This window comes from Podarcis vaucheri (genome assembly GCF_965113315.1).
Source record: "Podarcis vaucheri genome assembly, chromosome: 3".
Lineage (NCBI taxonomy): Eukaryota > Metazoa > Chordata > Lepidosauria > Squamata > Lacertidae > Podarcis > Podarcis vaucheri.
This window is the reverse complement of record NC_138761.1, coordinates 13,708,912-13,724,116: the sequence shown is the minus strand read 5'-3', so window position 1 is coordinate 13,724,116 and position 15,205 is coordinate 13,708,912. Positions and strand designations below refer to the sequence as shown.

At 46.8% G+C, this 15,205-nt stretch overlaps 1 protein-coding gene across 5 annotated transcripts in view; it reads right to left on the bottom strand.

Moving 5' to 3' along the window:
* Positions 1 to 1,912: 1,912 nt before the first annotated feature.
* Positions 1,913 to 15,205, bottom strand: part of ASB3 (ankyrin repeat and SOCS box containing 3) — a 46,548-nt gene continuing 33,255 nt past the window's right edge. For all 5 annotated transcript variants that reach the window (XM_082217653.1, XM_082217652.1, XM_082217656.1 and 2 more), the window contains 5 exons: positions 14,241 to 14,418; positions 12,547 to 12,744; positions 8,114 to 8,362; positions 4,593 to 4,726; positions 1,913 to 2,435 (listed from right to left, as the gene is read on the bottom strand). In XM_082217653.1, the coding sequence (XP_082073779.1) occupies positions 2,161 to 2,435; positions 4,593 to 4,726; positions 8,114 to 8,362; positions 12,547 to 12,744; positions 14,241 to 14,418 (1,034 nt within the window). In that variant the 3' untranslated portion in view covers positions 1,913 to 2,160. The remainder of the gene's footprint in view (positions 2,436 to 4,592; positions 4,727 to 8,113; positions 8,363 to 12,546; positions 12,745 to 14,240; positions 14,419 to 15,205) is intronic.

Here is a 15,205-nt window from a genome sequence, read left to right as displayed (position 1 = left end):
TAGGGATGATGGGAGTTGTAGTCCCAAAACATCTGGAGGGCCGAGTTTGCCTATGCCTGGTCTAGAGGGACGCATATTGCCTCTGGGCCTGAGATTCTCCCCCTCTACTCTGGCCTACCTACCTGCTTGGTACAGGTCAGTATTACCTCCTTAAACCAGCAGTGGCTTTGCATTGTGCTAGTCGGGGTTTTGTCTGAGCCTTGATATCAGAGACAATTTATAACTGGAGATCCTGCATTGATAGCGGCTGTAGAATGAAGACCAAAGAAGCAATGCCTTTTATATCAGCTGCAGGAAAGCAACAATGGGATACCTTGTTTTATTGAGTGTGTTTTAATTATATGTAGGGGTTTTACAATTGGGTTGACACCTGTAAACTGTTTAGAAGCCACTTTGGCAATTGGTGGTATCTACATTGGTACCTCGCAAGACGAACGCCTCGCAAGACGGAAAACCCGCTAGACGAAAGGGTTTTCCGTTTTGGAGGCGCTTCGCAAGACGAATTTCCCTATGGGCTTGCTTCGCAAGACGACAGCCCATAGGGAAATCTCCGGGACAGCGGGGAAGCGCAGCGCGTCTTCCCCACTGTCCTCGGACCTCCTCCGAAGCCGGGCGGCGGGGCGGGAACACCTTCTGAAGGCGGGCGGGGGGCGAAAGTCTTTGTCCCCCCTGCCTGCCTTCCCAGGGGCTTTTAAATCGCCCCAGACAGCGGAGAAGTCCTCCGCTGTCCCGGGGCGATTTTAAAATGCCGCCCGCCAGCATTTTAAGATCGCCCGGACAGCGGAGAAGTCCTCCGCTGTCCCGGGGTTTTTTAAAATGCTGGGGGTGGGAAGAAAAGCCCTTGTCCCCCCCCCCCCAGCCTTCAGAAGAGGTCCGGGGACAGACTGTCCCCGGACCTGGTCTGAAGGCGGTTTCCCTAGGAACGCATTAATTGATTTTCAATGCATTCCTATGGGAAACCGTGCATCGCAAGACGAAAAACTCGCAAGACGAAGAGACTTGCGGAACGAATTAATTTCGTCTTGCAAGGCACCACTGTACATGTATTATAATCGTTAAAGCCAAGATTGTTTTGCGAGAACCATCTCTTTGGTTGAATCTGTGCTGCTTTGTTAGAATGGATTTTTTGCTTTAAGTGCATAGATTGTTTTACTTGTTTTCACAACTGCGCGACTATATTGTTGTAAACGGAGAGCTTTTATGCTCTCAAGACTAAATGCTTTCCCCTCCGCATGACTACAGGTAGATACTCGCAAATTCCTTATAAAGCCTGCCTGTGTGCCTGCAAACAGGGAGTGCCAGATTCACTGGACCATATTCTTTTGGACTGCCCTTTGCACAGCAGACTCCGCAAACAGATGCTGGGCCTGCAACCCACGGATCCGAGAAAAAGCCAATTGAGGTTCCTCTTAGCGGACAGGGACAAGGACGTTACTACCTCCGTGCCTTCCTTTTTAATCTCCATCTCACCCGAAAGGGTTCTTAATGAATCACCCCTCTAGGGCAGGCATAGGCAAACTCAGCCCTCCAGATGTTTTGAGACTACAATTCCAATCATCCCTGACCACTGGTCCTGTTAGCTAGGGATGATGGGAGTTGTAGTCCCAAAACATCTGGAGGACCGAGTTTGCCTATGCCTGCTCTAGGGAATAGACAGGCGTGAAGCAGAACAACCGAGTGCCTTGTGACCCTCGACAGCCTCACTCCTGTCCCTTTTAAATTTATCCCTCAGATTTGAAATGTCTTTAATGCCAATAAAGGTATTTGTATTGTATTGTATTGTATTGTATTGTATTGTATTGTATTGTATTGTATTGTATTGTATTGTATTGTATTGTAACACAGCCTAAGACCTGGCAAAAAGCCAGGTAAGAAATCAACAATCAATGACACTCAAAATAAATCAACCAACTTTACAGGGAATGCGTCTTTATTCTAATGATCCGTGGCAATATTTATGCCTTTGCAAGTGTTTCCATCCATTTGAATGTTGAACTCCTTTGAGAGAGAACGGCGCTTGGACGCTTATCCGAAAGCCTCTGAGCAAGAGTTTAAAGAATCTCTGAAGAGAGGATATCCTAACACGGGCAGCAGTGCAGAGGTCTATCATTGCATTGAGCACCACAACACGGTTCTTATGACACCCAGAAGCCTTAAGAACTATGAGGAGCCTGCTTCAGTTCTCGTGTTTTCTCGTCTCTCCGTGTTTCCTGAACTGGAAAGAGGTGGCGGGGCATTCTGTTGGTACACATCGCCCAGTCTAAGCTGAGATTCCGAAATGGCATAGCTTCTCAAAACGTCTTTGTAAAGTAAGGCGTCCTGCAGGCAAGCAGGTAATGGCAGCTGGCGGATAAACTGGTCTGACCGTAAGCGATCGCTCGTCAAAAGTGACCGGATCTCCAGACGGCAGAGATGAGACAAGGGAGGGATGTGCTCTGTCGCAGAAAAATAAAACAGAATTATATGGGGCACAACAACCGAGAGGACTTCAAGCTCCCTTCTGCAATTGTTCCATAAAACCATCGTAGTTAACATCCACAGGTTAGGCTGTCCCTCCATGACTTCGTCTTAGCTCCTTTTAAAGCCATCTAATTGAGCAGCCATCGCCACACCATGCAGCGGCGAATTCCATAAATGCATCACGCACTGTTTAGAGAGTGGAAGCCTTTCTTCCTTCTGCCCTGAATCTACTTAGCAGTCAAGACACATCTAATCTGCATTAAGAGTTCCTGAGCCCACAGACATGCTTTGCAAATTCAGTGCAAACTGGATGATCTTGGGTTTTTTGTTTGTTTGTTTTGTTTATAAAATTTAAAATATAAGACTGAAACCAGTTCCCTTCTATTAAATAGCACCATCTGCCTTATTCTTTTTTTAAAAAAAAATACTGCAGATCTTTTAAACAGACAAGAGAGAAAAATAATGAAAATATTGAGGGCAGGGGAGGGCGAGTAAGTGAATTGAAGGGAGACCACAAAGAGATGGTAATTAAGCAAATATTCAGACTGAACCATCCTGATACGTTTGCTGGCCTTGTACACAGGAGAGAGAAAGAAAGACATTTCCTGATCAGAGTCTAGCCTAACCTTTCTATTATTAAAAAAATGGCATTTCACTCTCCCGAGTCTCTAGTTAGCAACTGACGATTCCATACTGTATCTGCGCTTTTCTTTCTCCCTGGCGGGTGGTCCTGAGCTTCACCACTGCCAAGAGTAATTGGCTGACCTTTATCTCCAGAGCTGGATCAAGCAGAACGACAGGATCATTTATATATACCCACTGATTTGGGAAGGCTAATTGGAAGAGCCGCGTTGTATGGACGCCTCTGCTCTGAAACCAGCTTGCACTGCATAGGAAGGAGTCTGTCCACCAGTCATCTAGCTCAAAATTATTTACTCCGGCTAGCAATGGCTCTCTGGGTTGCAGTCCTTCGTAGCCCTCAAACTTACAGCAACATCCTACACTGAAGGCAGGGAGAATCAACAAGCTGCTCTCCACGTGTTGCTGGACTATGATGATGATGATGATGATGATAATAATAATAATAATAATAATAATAATAATAATAATAATAATAATAATAATTTATTATTTATACCCCACCCATCTGGCTGGGCTTCCCCAGCCACTCTGGGCGGCTTCCAACAGTATATTAAAATACAATAACCTATTAAACATTAAAAGCTTCCCTAAACAAGGCTGCCTTCAGATGTCTTCTAAAAGTCTGGTAGTTGTTTTTCTCTTTGACATCTGGTGGGAGGGCGTTCCACAGGGCGGGTGCCACTACTGAGAAGGCCCTCTGCCTGGTTCCCTGTAACTTGGCTTCTCGAAGCAATGGAACCGCCAGAAGGCCCTCGGCACTGGACCTCAGTGTCCGGCAGAACGATGGGGGTGGAGATGCTCCTTCAGGTATACTGGACCGGACTACAACTCCCATCATACGTCAGTCTAGAGATCCACAGGTTCCCCATCCCTGAATTCTAACTCCCAGCTGGGAGCAACAAGGCTAAATGGTGCAGTGAAGCCCCTAGCACACCCATAGACCTTGTGCCGACCAGAGTGCAGAATGGCAATAAAACTGCTGGTTTTCACCTCTCCAAGCTAGCCCGGCCCAGAAGCCTGGATCAGGCTTATGATAGAGTTGGAAGGGACCCCAAGAAACTGGAGCAGCTTAGGATGAAACAGATTCTTGGCTAGCCTGGCTCCACCACCTCTCTCAGCCATTTGTGGGGCGGAGATAAACTAGCTACCATTGGTGGGATACAGCTTCTGCCGCCACTGCCACCACCCCCCCACACACACTTTCAGTGGGTGCCCTCTGCTTTAGAGGCCCCTGCCATCAGAGTAAAGCCTCTGCCATATCCTAACCTCCACCCAGCATGGCAGGTTTCGCGGTCTGCCTGGCAACGGGGCCTTCTACAGCGAAGCACGGATTTTTGTGAAACGCAATTACTCTGGATCAAGATCCGTACCACTTCTTTTACAGGCGTTATTTTGCCCAAGCGTCTGTAATGCACGTCAGCCCCAAAAGCAGTTTTGTCATCTATGCCGTGAAATAAAAGAGATCGCGTAGCGCTGAACAAGTCACTTACTAAAGTGACTGCAAGTCACCCAGGCGGAGGTTTCTTTGTGGTCGGAAAGGATCTGCTCCACGTCCCAGGGAAGCCTCTTCCAGTTGGTGAACTCCAGAAGGAAGTTGAGAGTGTCACTGCTTACAGAGGAAACCCTACGATCAAGCAGAACTTTGTTATTAGGAGAGCTTTTGCCTGAAGATGCAAATACCATATTTTTTTGCTCTATAAGACTCACTTTTTCCCTCCTAAAAGGTAAGGGGAAATGTGTGTGCGTCTTATGGAGCGAATGCAGGCTGCGCAGCTATTCCAGAAGCCAGAACAGCAAGAGGGATTGCTGCTTTCACTGTGCAGCGATCCCTTTTGCTGTTCTGGTTTCTGAGATTCAGAATTATTATTTTTTGTTTTCCTCCTCCAAAAAGTAGGTGCGTCTTGTGGTCTGCTGCATCTTATAGAGCGAAAATACGGTATGTGTCAGGAAGAAACCGCATCCCCAAAGTCTCGTCTCCAAAATCACATTGTACATCGTCCTGTCTGCTCAGTCCCTGAGCTTCCCCTGACCTGTGTTGATCAGGGAACATTTGGAGGGGGCGTTTACATTTTCACTTGACTGTGTGAATACCCTCTGGGATGGGGGACCCAGGTGAACACAAGAAAAGTCACTGCAAACCTTTCCTCCACTGCTGGAGGCAATATGCTTCTGAAGACCAGGTACCAGAAACCGCAACAGTACTGTTGCCCTCAAGTCCTGCTTGGTTGGCCAGTCTGAGAACAGATTGCTGGAGTGGTTGGGCCCATAGCCTCATCCAGTAAGACTCTTTTTATGTTTCCTGGTCAACCCAAGAAGGTCAGAGCTGGTGTCCATGGGGGTGGATGTGCCCATGAAGCTTAGAGCAGGGCTTCCTGATCATTGGCCATGCTGGCTGGGGATGATGGGAGCTCGAATCCAACAATATGCAGCTCCCAAACCCCTGCCCTAGAACACACCCAGGCCAAAAAACACACAAGCAGTTTGAACCAGGGCTTGCTAAACTTGTCAAAGGTGCAACGTACATATGGATTCTCCTGCCCGGTAGAAATCATCCTTCAACTAGAACATCATTTCATTTAGCTGAACAGCTTTGAGCTGCACTTGGGGCCTGTAAACTTAGGCTCTCGACGGCTTGATGAATTCAGCAATACTTGCTCTGCTCACCCACCCCTAGTATTAAATTACACTCAGCAAGCGGGCTGCCAGTTGGAAACCATAAGCTTGTCCAAGTGCCATAATTAAAGGGTTTATATTTTGCTTCCCTTAAGGAAGCAGCCTTCAAGGTACCGGGGTCTTTCCTAGAGATCGAAGCAGTTAAAAGAACCTTTTTCATGCTGCCTGCATCCAGTGACCTTTAATGTTTTGCTTCGGAATACAGGGCTCTTTTTTATTATTTTAACCCAGCTGCAAGTCTTGTGTGTTCAGCAACAAGATGATTCCTGCCCTTTTACAGCACAGAAAAGGCATTTTGTGCCCCTTTCCCATAGAAGCAGGTCTGCACATGCCTTCCCTGCCCCCTTGCTGAAACCTTTAAAAACACAGTGTACGGCTTGTTTTCTCCTTTCACTTGACGGAGACAGACCTCCTGCCCTCGGTGATAAGTCAACACAGCTGGAATTCAACACAGAACACAAGTCTGTGAAAGATCCACACTATGTTCTCCCTGTAAGGAGGTTCTCTTCCAGTTTCACTGTCTGCCAACAATTATTCGCTTCTATTCCAAGCCTAGGGACGCGGGTGGCGCTGTGGGTTAAACCACAGAGACGAGGACTTGCCAATCAGGAGGTCGGCAGTTCGAATCCCAGCGACAGGGTGAGCTCCCGTTGCTCGGTCCCTGCTCCTGGAAACCTAGCAGTTCGAAAGCACATCAAAAAGTGCAAGTAGATAAATAGGTACTGCTCTGGCGGGAAGGTAAACGGCGTTTCCGTGCACTGTTCTAGTTCGCCAGAAGCTGCTTAGTCATGCTGGCCACATGACCCGGAAGCTGTACGCCGGCTCCCTCGGCCAGTAAAGCAAGATGAGCGCCGCAACCCCAGAGTCGGCCACGACTGCACCTAATGGTCAGACGTCCCTTTACCTTTACCTTTATTCCAAGCCTGCTTCTTTTTCAGACTTGGGGCTGGAGCAGACATAACGCTCTTGAAACCATGGTTAAGGAATTGGGCTGTAAGAGCATGCACTTCCTTTGCCCCTAATCTCTCCCCCACAGAAATCCCCATTGTGAGTCCTAATCAAGGCTAAAATCTGAACTTGACCCTAGTTAAATGCTAACCAGGATGTCCACTAGAGGCAGTTTTTCCTCAGTCGTAACCATGGTTAATTGATCAGGAATGCCTTACTCATTCACTCCCCCTTTTTGTGCATGTGAACTCCTTGTCAATTTAACCAATGTGCAATGTTACATCTGCCCTGAGATTCATGCCAACCACGATTAGCTTGAAAAGAGGATCTGAAGCTGGGTCACAAACCATGGTTAGAATTGGCCTTGGTGCTGACATAACACCACACCATGGCTAAAAGGGAGAGGAAATTATCATGGGAAAGGAGAGCATTTGGGAGAAAGAGGCTACAGTCAGAGGAGTCTGCTTCCAATTACTGTACTGTGCTTATTTAACTGAATCAGAGAATTGGCATTACCTGCAACAGGAACCATATTCTAAAATAGCGCATAAAGCCAAAATTGCATATAGTCAAGACACATTGGCTACAATGGCAGGTGAAATTGTCAAAAAGTGGCTGGAAAAAACTTTTTGGTCAAGCACATAAAGCTGAGTGCACACAAGTTAAACGTACGTACATTGCGGTTCTACTACATATGCAGATGACTGTCTCATCTAAGGCTTTATAGAACCTTTATGTTAAATAATAACACAAATCACAGGTGGGGGGGAAAGCCTTCATTGGCAAACTTTCATTTTTACATATCTGTTTTATTTGCAAAGGGAATCCTTGCAGGAGTTAATACTTTACTGTTCCTTCGGAGTTGCACTGTACTTTTGTACTTTTGCCCTTCCAGGCTGTGATGTTCTTTCTTTTTGTTATGATTGTACTTCTTCTTAACAAAATCAATTCTTAAAATTATTTTAAAAAGAAGAAGAAGAAAGAAATGCTTGTGCCGACAGAAGAACCCAGAGCTATTAAGTGCAGTGCATCTGCAAAGTAAAAAACCACAAATAGACAAGGTGGATGTGCATCTATATGCATGAATGTACACACAAGTGAATACATGCATGTGTGTATGCTGCTCACACGTGCACAGTGTATTTTATTTCCGATAATGCAGAGACCACTAAAAAACTTTGATTAAAAACAGAACAAGGTATAAAACAACACAGAGAAAATTCACAAATGTGAAAGACCTACAAAATCAGAATAAAAGGAAACGTTAACCCCTTCCCCCAAAGGCTTGCCTGAATAAATACATTTTTCACATGCACTGAAATCGTTCGGTGAAGGCGCATGTCATATATATATATAGTGTGTGTGTGTATCTGTATGTAATCTTGCTTACCATGATTCATTGAGGAGATGCACTGGATTGAACCCAGCCAACAGGAGGGACGGCAACCATTCTTTGTGCTTGTCTCCTGCAAGAATTGCATTCTTCGTAAATTCCGTCCGGTGCTCTCTGCGTGGAAGCTTACAGCCTCGCTTCAAGAAATGCTGAAATAAAGAAAACCTTCCATCATGCAGACAGAGGCCTAAATCTGCTTCGGAAAGCGTGATCCCATACTTCAGAAGAATGAGGATTAAGCCAGACCTGCAACCAATGTTCAAAAAACACACATTTGTCAATGCAGTTTTGTTTTTCAAAATGTCTGCACTTGAGCACCAAAAGGCCTACAGAGGAACAACTGCAAATCATACTGGGGCGTTGTTTGTGGTGGGGTGTTGTTGGGTGAGTGGTTGCTGTTTGGTTTTCGTATCTTTATTTTATATGGGAATTGTTCAGCTTGGTTGTGTATTTTTTGATGTTTTATCAATAGCATATGAAACCTACACAGCATCTTAAAAATCAGAGACATCACCTTGCCACCTTGCCCATATAGTTAAAGCCATGGTTTTCCCAGTAGTGATGTATGGAAGTGAGAGCTGGACCATAAAGAAGGCTGATCGCTGAAGAATAGATGCTTTTGAATTATGGTGTTTGAGAAGACTCTTTAGAGTCCCATGGACTGCAAGAAGATCAGACCTATCCATTCTGAAGGAAATCAGCCCTGAGTGCTCACTGGAAGGACAGACCGTGAAGCTGAGGCTCCAATACTTTGGCCACCTCATGAGAAGAGAAGACTCCCTGGAAAAGACCCTGATGTTGGGAAAGATTGAGGGCACAAGGAGAAGGGGACGACAGAGGACGAGATGGTTGGACAGTGTTCTCGAAGCTACCAGCATTAGTTTGACCAAACTGCGGGAGGCAGTGGAAGACAGGAGTGCCTGGCGTGCTCTGGTCCATGGGGTCACGAAGAGTCGGACGTGACTAAATGACTAAACCACCACAACAACTTTTATTATGTTGCAGTTAGGCATTTTCCCCCCATGTTGTAAGCTGCCTTGAGCATGGTTTGAAATGTGGGAAAGCAGCATACAAATAAAATCATGTGTGCATATGTTCCCCTGCAACCACACATTTCAGGAGAAGATCCACAGTGGTGGGCAAACTGTCTGAGAAGGCAGATCCTCAATCTGAGGAAGCCCTGGGTCCCCCACAACACTTTGAAAACTGCTGTCTTCCTGGATATATCACTGAAGTTCTAATAGTATTTATTGAATCTGCGACAAGCCATGTTAATCTTGCCAGACGTTAGCCATTTCCATTAGTATGGGGAACTGGTTAAACTGCAAGTACGTCCTTCTTTACAAACTAGGATAATGTCTTTCTCACTGGCTACCCTCCTGTTTCTTCTTCAGCGTCTAGTTATATTCCTGGAAGTTTAAATAGCTTTTGAAACTAAGCAGAAAGGAAGAAAGTAAAAAAGCACTGAAAGCATCCAGGTTTTGAAAACATGAGTTGGTTCATGCGCAGTGCAAAGCCAAAACCATGTGTTGCTGCTAATACGTGAGCATGCGAGTTCCTAGAGAGGAGACCATGGCCATTTTGCCCTTCCCCCAGTCCTCCTGCTATTGCTGCGAGCTAAACAATGGTTTGGCTTACCATATTTTTCACTCCATAAGACGCACTTTTTTCATCTTAAAAAGTAAGAGTGTGTCTTATGGAGCGAATGGCGCTGCGCAGAGAGGGAGAGCTGCGCAGCGCCCCTTCAGCGAAGCGGGAGGAGGAACAGAGCCCCTTCTGTTCCTCCCCCCGCTTCACTGAAGGGGCGCTGCGCAGTTCTCCCTCTCTGCACAGCGCCTCTCCTGTGAAGCCAGAGGAGGAACAGAAGTGACTCCTTCTGTTCCTACTCCGGCTTCGCGGCGACGTGCCTGTCCTGAAAGGCATAGAAGGGTCTCCTTCTGTTCCTTCTCCAGCTTCGCTGAAGGGGCGCTCCCTCTCAGAGAGGGAGAACTGCGCAGCGCCCCTTCAGCAATGCGCCTGGCCTGGCTTCTGCCTTAGCCATGCGCAGCCTCTTCGGGCAGGGGGAACCTTCATCCCGCTGCCCTGAAGAGGCTTGGCGCGGTTATCCCGGAAACCAGAACAGCCACACGGTATCCCAGAAGCCAGATCCCTCTTGCTGTTCTGGCTTCTGGGATTCAGAATAATTTTTTCTTGTTTTCCTCCTCACAAAACTAGGTGCGCCTTATGTTCTGGTGCGTCTTTTGGAGCGAAAAATACAGTATATACAATGGTTTGGCTTCCCTGAATCTGGGCGTCTGGTTTGTCTGCTCCAGACAAACCACAAGCTATAAGCCGAAGGAAAAAAACCTTGGTTATAAGCCTCGGTTATTGTCTGGAGTAGAAGAAACCGCAAGCCTGCTCAGCCAAACCATGGCTTAGCTCACAGCAATGCAGCAGACACAGAGGAAGAACAGAGCGGCTGCAATCTTGTCTCCAGGAGTCCACATAATTTGGGCTTAGGGTTGTATGTTTGATCCGTCTCTACGTAAAAAGAATTTGTTTTTGGAAAACCAAGTCTCTTGTAACTTATGTAGGACAGTTCCCTGAGGCTGCCTGGACAGTTTCCCCTGTTACTTCTACCAAGGTTGTTAATTATCATAATTTCATAAAAAGAATATCTGCAGAGTGATGCCTCCCTGAATGCTCAAGGTGAGTTATGATAAAAGCAAAAATATATCGAGAGAGACCATTAGAACAAAATTCAAAATAGGTAAAATATTAACATTAGCAAATGCTAATAGGAAAAAAACCCAACCTTTGCCACACCAAACAGGGCTTATAACTAGGGTTTTAAAAGAAATCCAGTTTATCTGATTTGTTTTTTTAGGGTTCATTAGAAGTCACTGCAATAAGACTGACAAAGGCAAGAATGATACAAATACACAATAAAATATGACAAAGGACTTTAAGACCAGCAACAGATACACATATCATGTTTGAGAAACTCTGGACTGATAAATGCATTTCTGTTTTAACGCATTTCAGAATTTCTCCTTTCCTGTAAGCTGGAAGAGGGGGAAAACCAAACTGCGTCAACAAGCATTCCTCCTGCACTCTCCGTGCGTAATATAGAAAGGAAACCCCAGCAGAATCCATGCTAATAACATTATCTTCTTTTTTTAAAAGGAAAATGAGAGATTGATATTAGGAGAGAATTAAGCAGCCATTTCAAGCAGAAGGAGATGGGTGGGGAGGGGAGAGAGAGAGAGAGTTCTATGCTAATTAAGAATATACTTGACTCAATTACAAAATCATGTCAAGTTCCCTAGAGACAGAGATTGCTGATAAAGACCCTTTGAAAGCAAGGAAATTAGACTGAATGTGTGTTCGACAAGCCTCTGCTTCAAAGAGGAAAACTTCCCCAAGGAAATCCTTACCAGGTTCTTTGGATACGACCCAGAACGAGTATACACCAGGCAGAAGTGCAATTCTGTGGCCGCCTGTTCATCAGGAAGCCTCGTGGATTTAATTGGGCTTACTCCCAGGTTAGTGTTTACACAATTGCAGCCTGAGAGGGAACCCCTGTTTTTAAAAGAAAGCCCTAGAGCAGGAATAGCCAATGTAGTTCTTTCCAGATGTCGCAGGACCACAGATCCTATCAACCTTGACTTTTCTCCCTGCTGGTTGGGGCTGATCAAAGCTGAAGATCAACAACATCTGGAAGGTACCACGTTGGTTAAACCTGCCGAGGGCGCATGTGGAATTCGAGCACCGAAGTTCAGAAAGTCCATACGTATGTTTAGCTCTACAGAGGGGGAAGACAGCTTCATATATTACACAGCAATATGGAACACAGTATATTACACAGCAATATGGACCCTTCATATATTACACAGCAATATGGAACCTTGCCAACAAAGGTCCGTATAGTAAAAGCTATGGTTTTCCCAGTAGTGATGTATGGAAGTGAGAGCTGGACCATAAAGAAGGCTGATCGCCGAATAATTGATGCTTTTGAATTATGGTGCTGGAGGAGACTCTTGAGAGTCCCATGGACTGCAAGAAGATCAAACTTCTCCATTCTGAAGGAAATCAGCCCTGAGTGCTCACTGGAAGGACAGATCGTGAAGCTGAGGCTCCAATACTTTGGCCACCTCATGAGAAGAGAAGACTCCCTGGAAAAGACCCTGATGTTGGGAAAGATGGAGGGCACAAGAAGAAGGGGACGACAGAGGATGAGATGGTTGGACAGTGTTCTCGAAACTACCAGCATGAGTTTGACCAAACTGCGGGAGGCAGTGGAAGACAGGAGTGCCTGGCGTGCTCTGGTCCAGGGGGTCACGAAGAGTCGGACACGACTAAACAACAACAAGTTATTTTATGTCAGGTTCTGAGTGATCACTGCCACCGATTTTATCCACCCTCTCCTGCCAGTTCCTGCTGATACCTACCCCTTTTGGAAAGCCAAGGGCATGGGTGACCTGCAGCCAAAGACTGGACAAGCCTGGGCGTCTGGGCTGTAACCTTCCTTAAGCAATAACTCCAAGCAATCTTCATGACCGCCTAGGACTGCAGAGTAGACAGGGCTCACTTTGCCTTCGGCGCTGCCACAGAGCCGGTCAGTAACAGGTACGAGCAAGCGTAGTATACTAAGGAAATGAAAAGTGCTTGTTATTGCTACAGGTTTCAGTGCAAGAGCAAAATCTTTCCTGGCACTTTAAAAACCAGCAACCCAACATAACCATCTTTCAATGTTACATAAATATTAAAAGTGATTCCAGGGTTTAAAACAGGTTGATCCTTAACGGATGGGGGGGTGAGGATCACACATTTGTAAATATAGCGTTGAAATTTAAATGCAGTTACTGTATTTTTCGCTCTATAGGATGCACCAGATGATAAGACGGACCCAGTTTGGGGGAGAGGAAAACAAGGAAAAAAATATTTTGAATCCCAGAAGCCAGAACAGCAAGAGGGATCTGGCTTCTGGGATACCGTGTGGCTGTTCTGGCTTCTGGGATAACCGCGCCAAGCCTCTTCAGGGCAGCGGGATGAAGGCTCCCCCTGCCCGAAGAGGCTGCACGCAGCTAAGGCAGAAGCAATGGCAGGCAAGTCGCTGAAGGGGTGGTGCACAGTTTTCCTTCTCTGCGCAGCACCTCTCCCGCGAAGGAGAGGCGCTGCGCAGAGAGGGAGAACTGCGCAGCGCTCTTCAAGCGAAGCTGGAGAAGAAACAGAAGGGTCTCCTTCTGTTCCTCCTCCGGCTTCACAGGACAGACGCCTCGCTGCGAAGCAAGAGGAGGAATAGAAGGAGTCCCTTCTGTTCTTCCTCCGGCTTCCAGCCAGGCACGTGGCTGAAGGGGCGCTGCGCAGTTCTCCCTCTCTGCGCAGCGCCATTCACTCCATAAGACGCACTCACATTTTCCCCTTACTTTATAGGAGGGAAAAGTGCATATGGAGCGAAAAATACCGTAAATCTTGGTTTACATAGATTTGAAGTGCAATCGACACCTAAGATCTACTTGGATGAGAGACTTTGCATTCAGCAGATTTGCTGGCTGAGTCAAGGCTCAGCCAGGGATGCGCCAACACATGTCCCTAATGCCAGTTCAGGCAGAGATACACTGATGTAAGCCCTGCAACCCAGCTCAAGTGGGGTTCTGGCCTCTGAGCCAGTGGAACTTCCTACCCCTGGACCTACTGATCGGCAAACCCAAGAGGTTCAATGCTTTAGACCACAGCGCCACCCACGTCCCCACATTCGAATCCATGTGATGGTGGTGAGCTCCCATTGCTCTGTCCCAGCTCCTGCCAACCTAGCAGTTTGAAAGCACGCCAGTGCAAGTAGATAAAGAGGTACCACTGCGGCAGGGAGGTAAACGGCGTTTCCGTGCGCTCTGGTTTCCAGCAGTGTTCCGTTGCGCCAAAAGCAGTTTAGTCCTGCTGGCCACATGACCCAGAAAGCTGTCTGCGGACAAACGCCAGCTCCTTCGGCCTGAAAAGCAAGATGAGCGCTGCAGCCCCATAGTCGCCTTTGACTGGACTTAACCGTCCAGGGGTCCTTTACCTTCCTACCCCTGGAGTACAAGGTAAGTCTAGTGACAACTTTGTTTGCTTGGAAATTGTAGCAGCTTCTTCTAGAACCTACTTGCTGTGCCCCATTTCTGCTGCAGCGTGGATAGGTAACTGCCACTCATCTTCATTGCAGTACAGGTTTGGATCTGCTCCGCTGGATAACAACAGCTCCGTGCATTCGTCATTGCCCTCCTGCGCAGCGATAAATAACGGAGTGGCCCGATCCTTGGCTTTACAGTTGACGTTTGCTCCTGATAGACAACAGAGAACCCAGTAATTAATGAAGAAGAGAGGTGGCTAAAGCCCAGCACTCTGCATCTTGCAAACATTCCTGCCGTTCAATAGGACCGCTGTAAATTACCTTTACTGTGTATGCTTGCTATGCACGCTCAGGGAGTTATGAAGTACACTGTAGGGTCAAACTAGTGACCCATCTGGTCTTGCCAGACGCCTCTGAATGAGCAAAAGCATGTATGCGACAACGGCCGCGAGAGTTCTGGTAGCACAAGGATGGAAGACTGAAGGAACCCCAACTAAACGGCCTCGGCCCAGTATACCTGAAGGAGCGTCTCCACCCCCATCGTTCTGCCCGGGCGCTGAGGTCCAGCGCCGAGGGCCTTCTGGCGGTTCCCTCATTGCGAGAAGCAAAGCTACAGGGAACCAGGCAGAGGGCCTTTTCGGTAGTGGCGCCCGCCCTGTGGAACGCCCTCCCATCAGATGTCAAAACGATAAACAACTACCTGACATTCAGAAGACATCTTAAGGCAGCCCTGTTCAGGGAAGTTTTTAATGTATGATATTTTAGTGTTTTTTGGTTTCTGTGGAAGCCGCCCAGAGTGGCTGGGGAAGCCCAGCCGGATGGGCGGGGTACAAATAATAAATTATTATTATTATAAAGAATCATGGCAAGAAAAATTGACGGACTATGCAGGACTGGCAAAACTGATATATAAGCTACGGGACAAGGATAACTGTGGCTTTAAGGATGAATGGGGACCCTTTACAAAGTATCTGAAGACGCAACAAAGCGAACTGGAC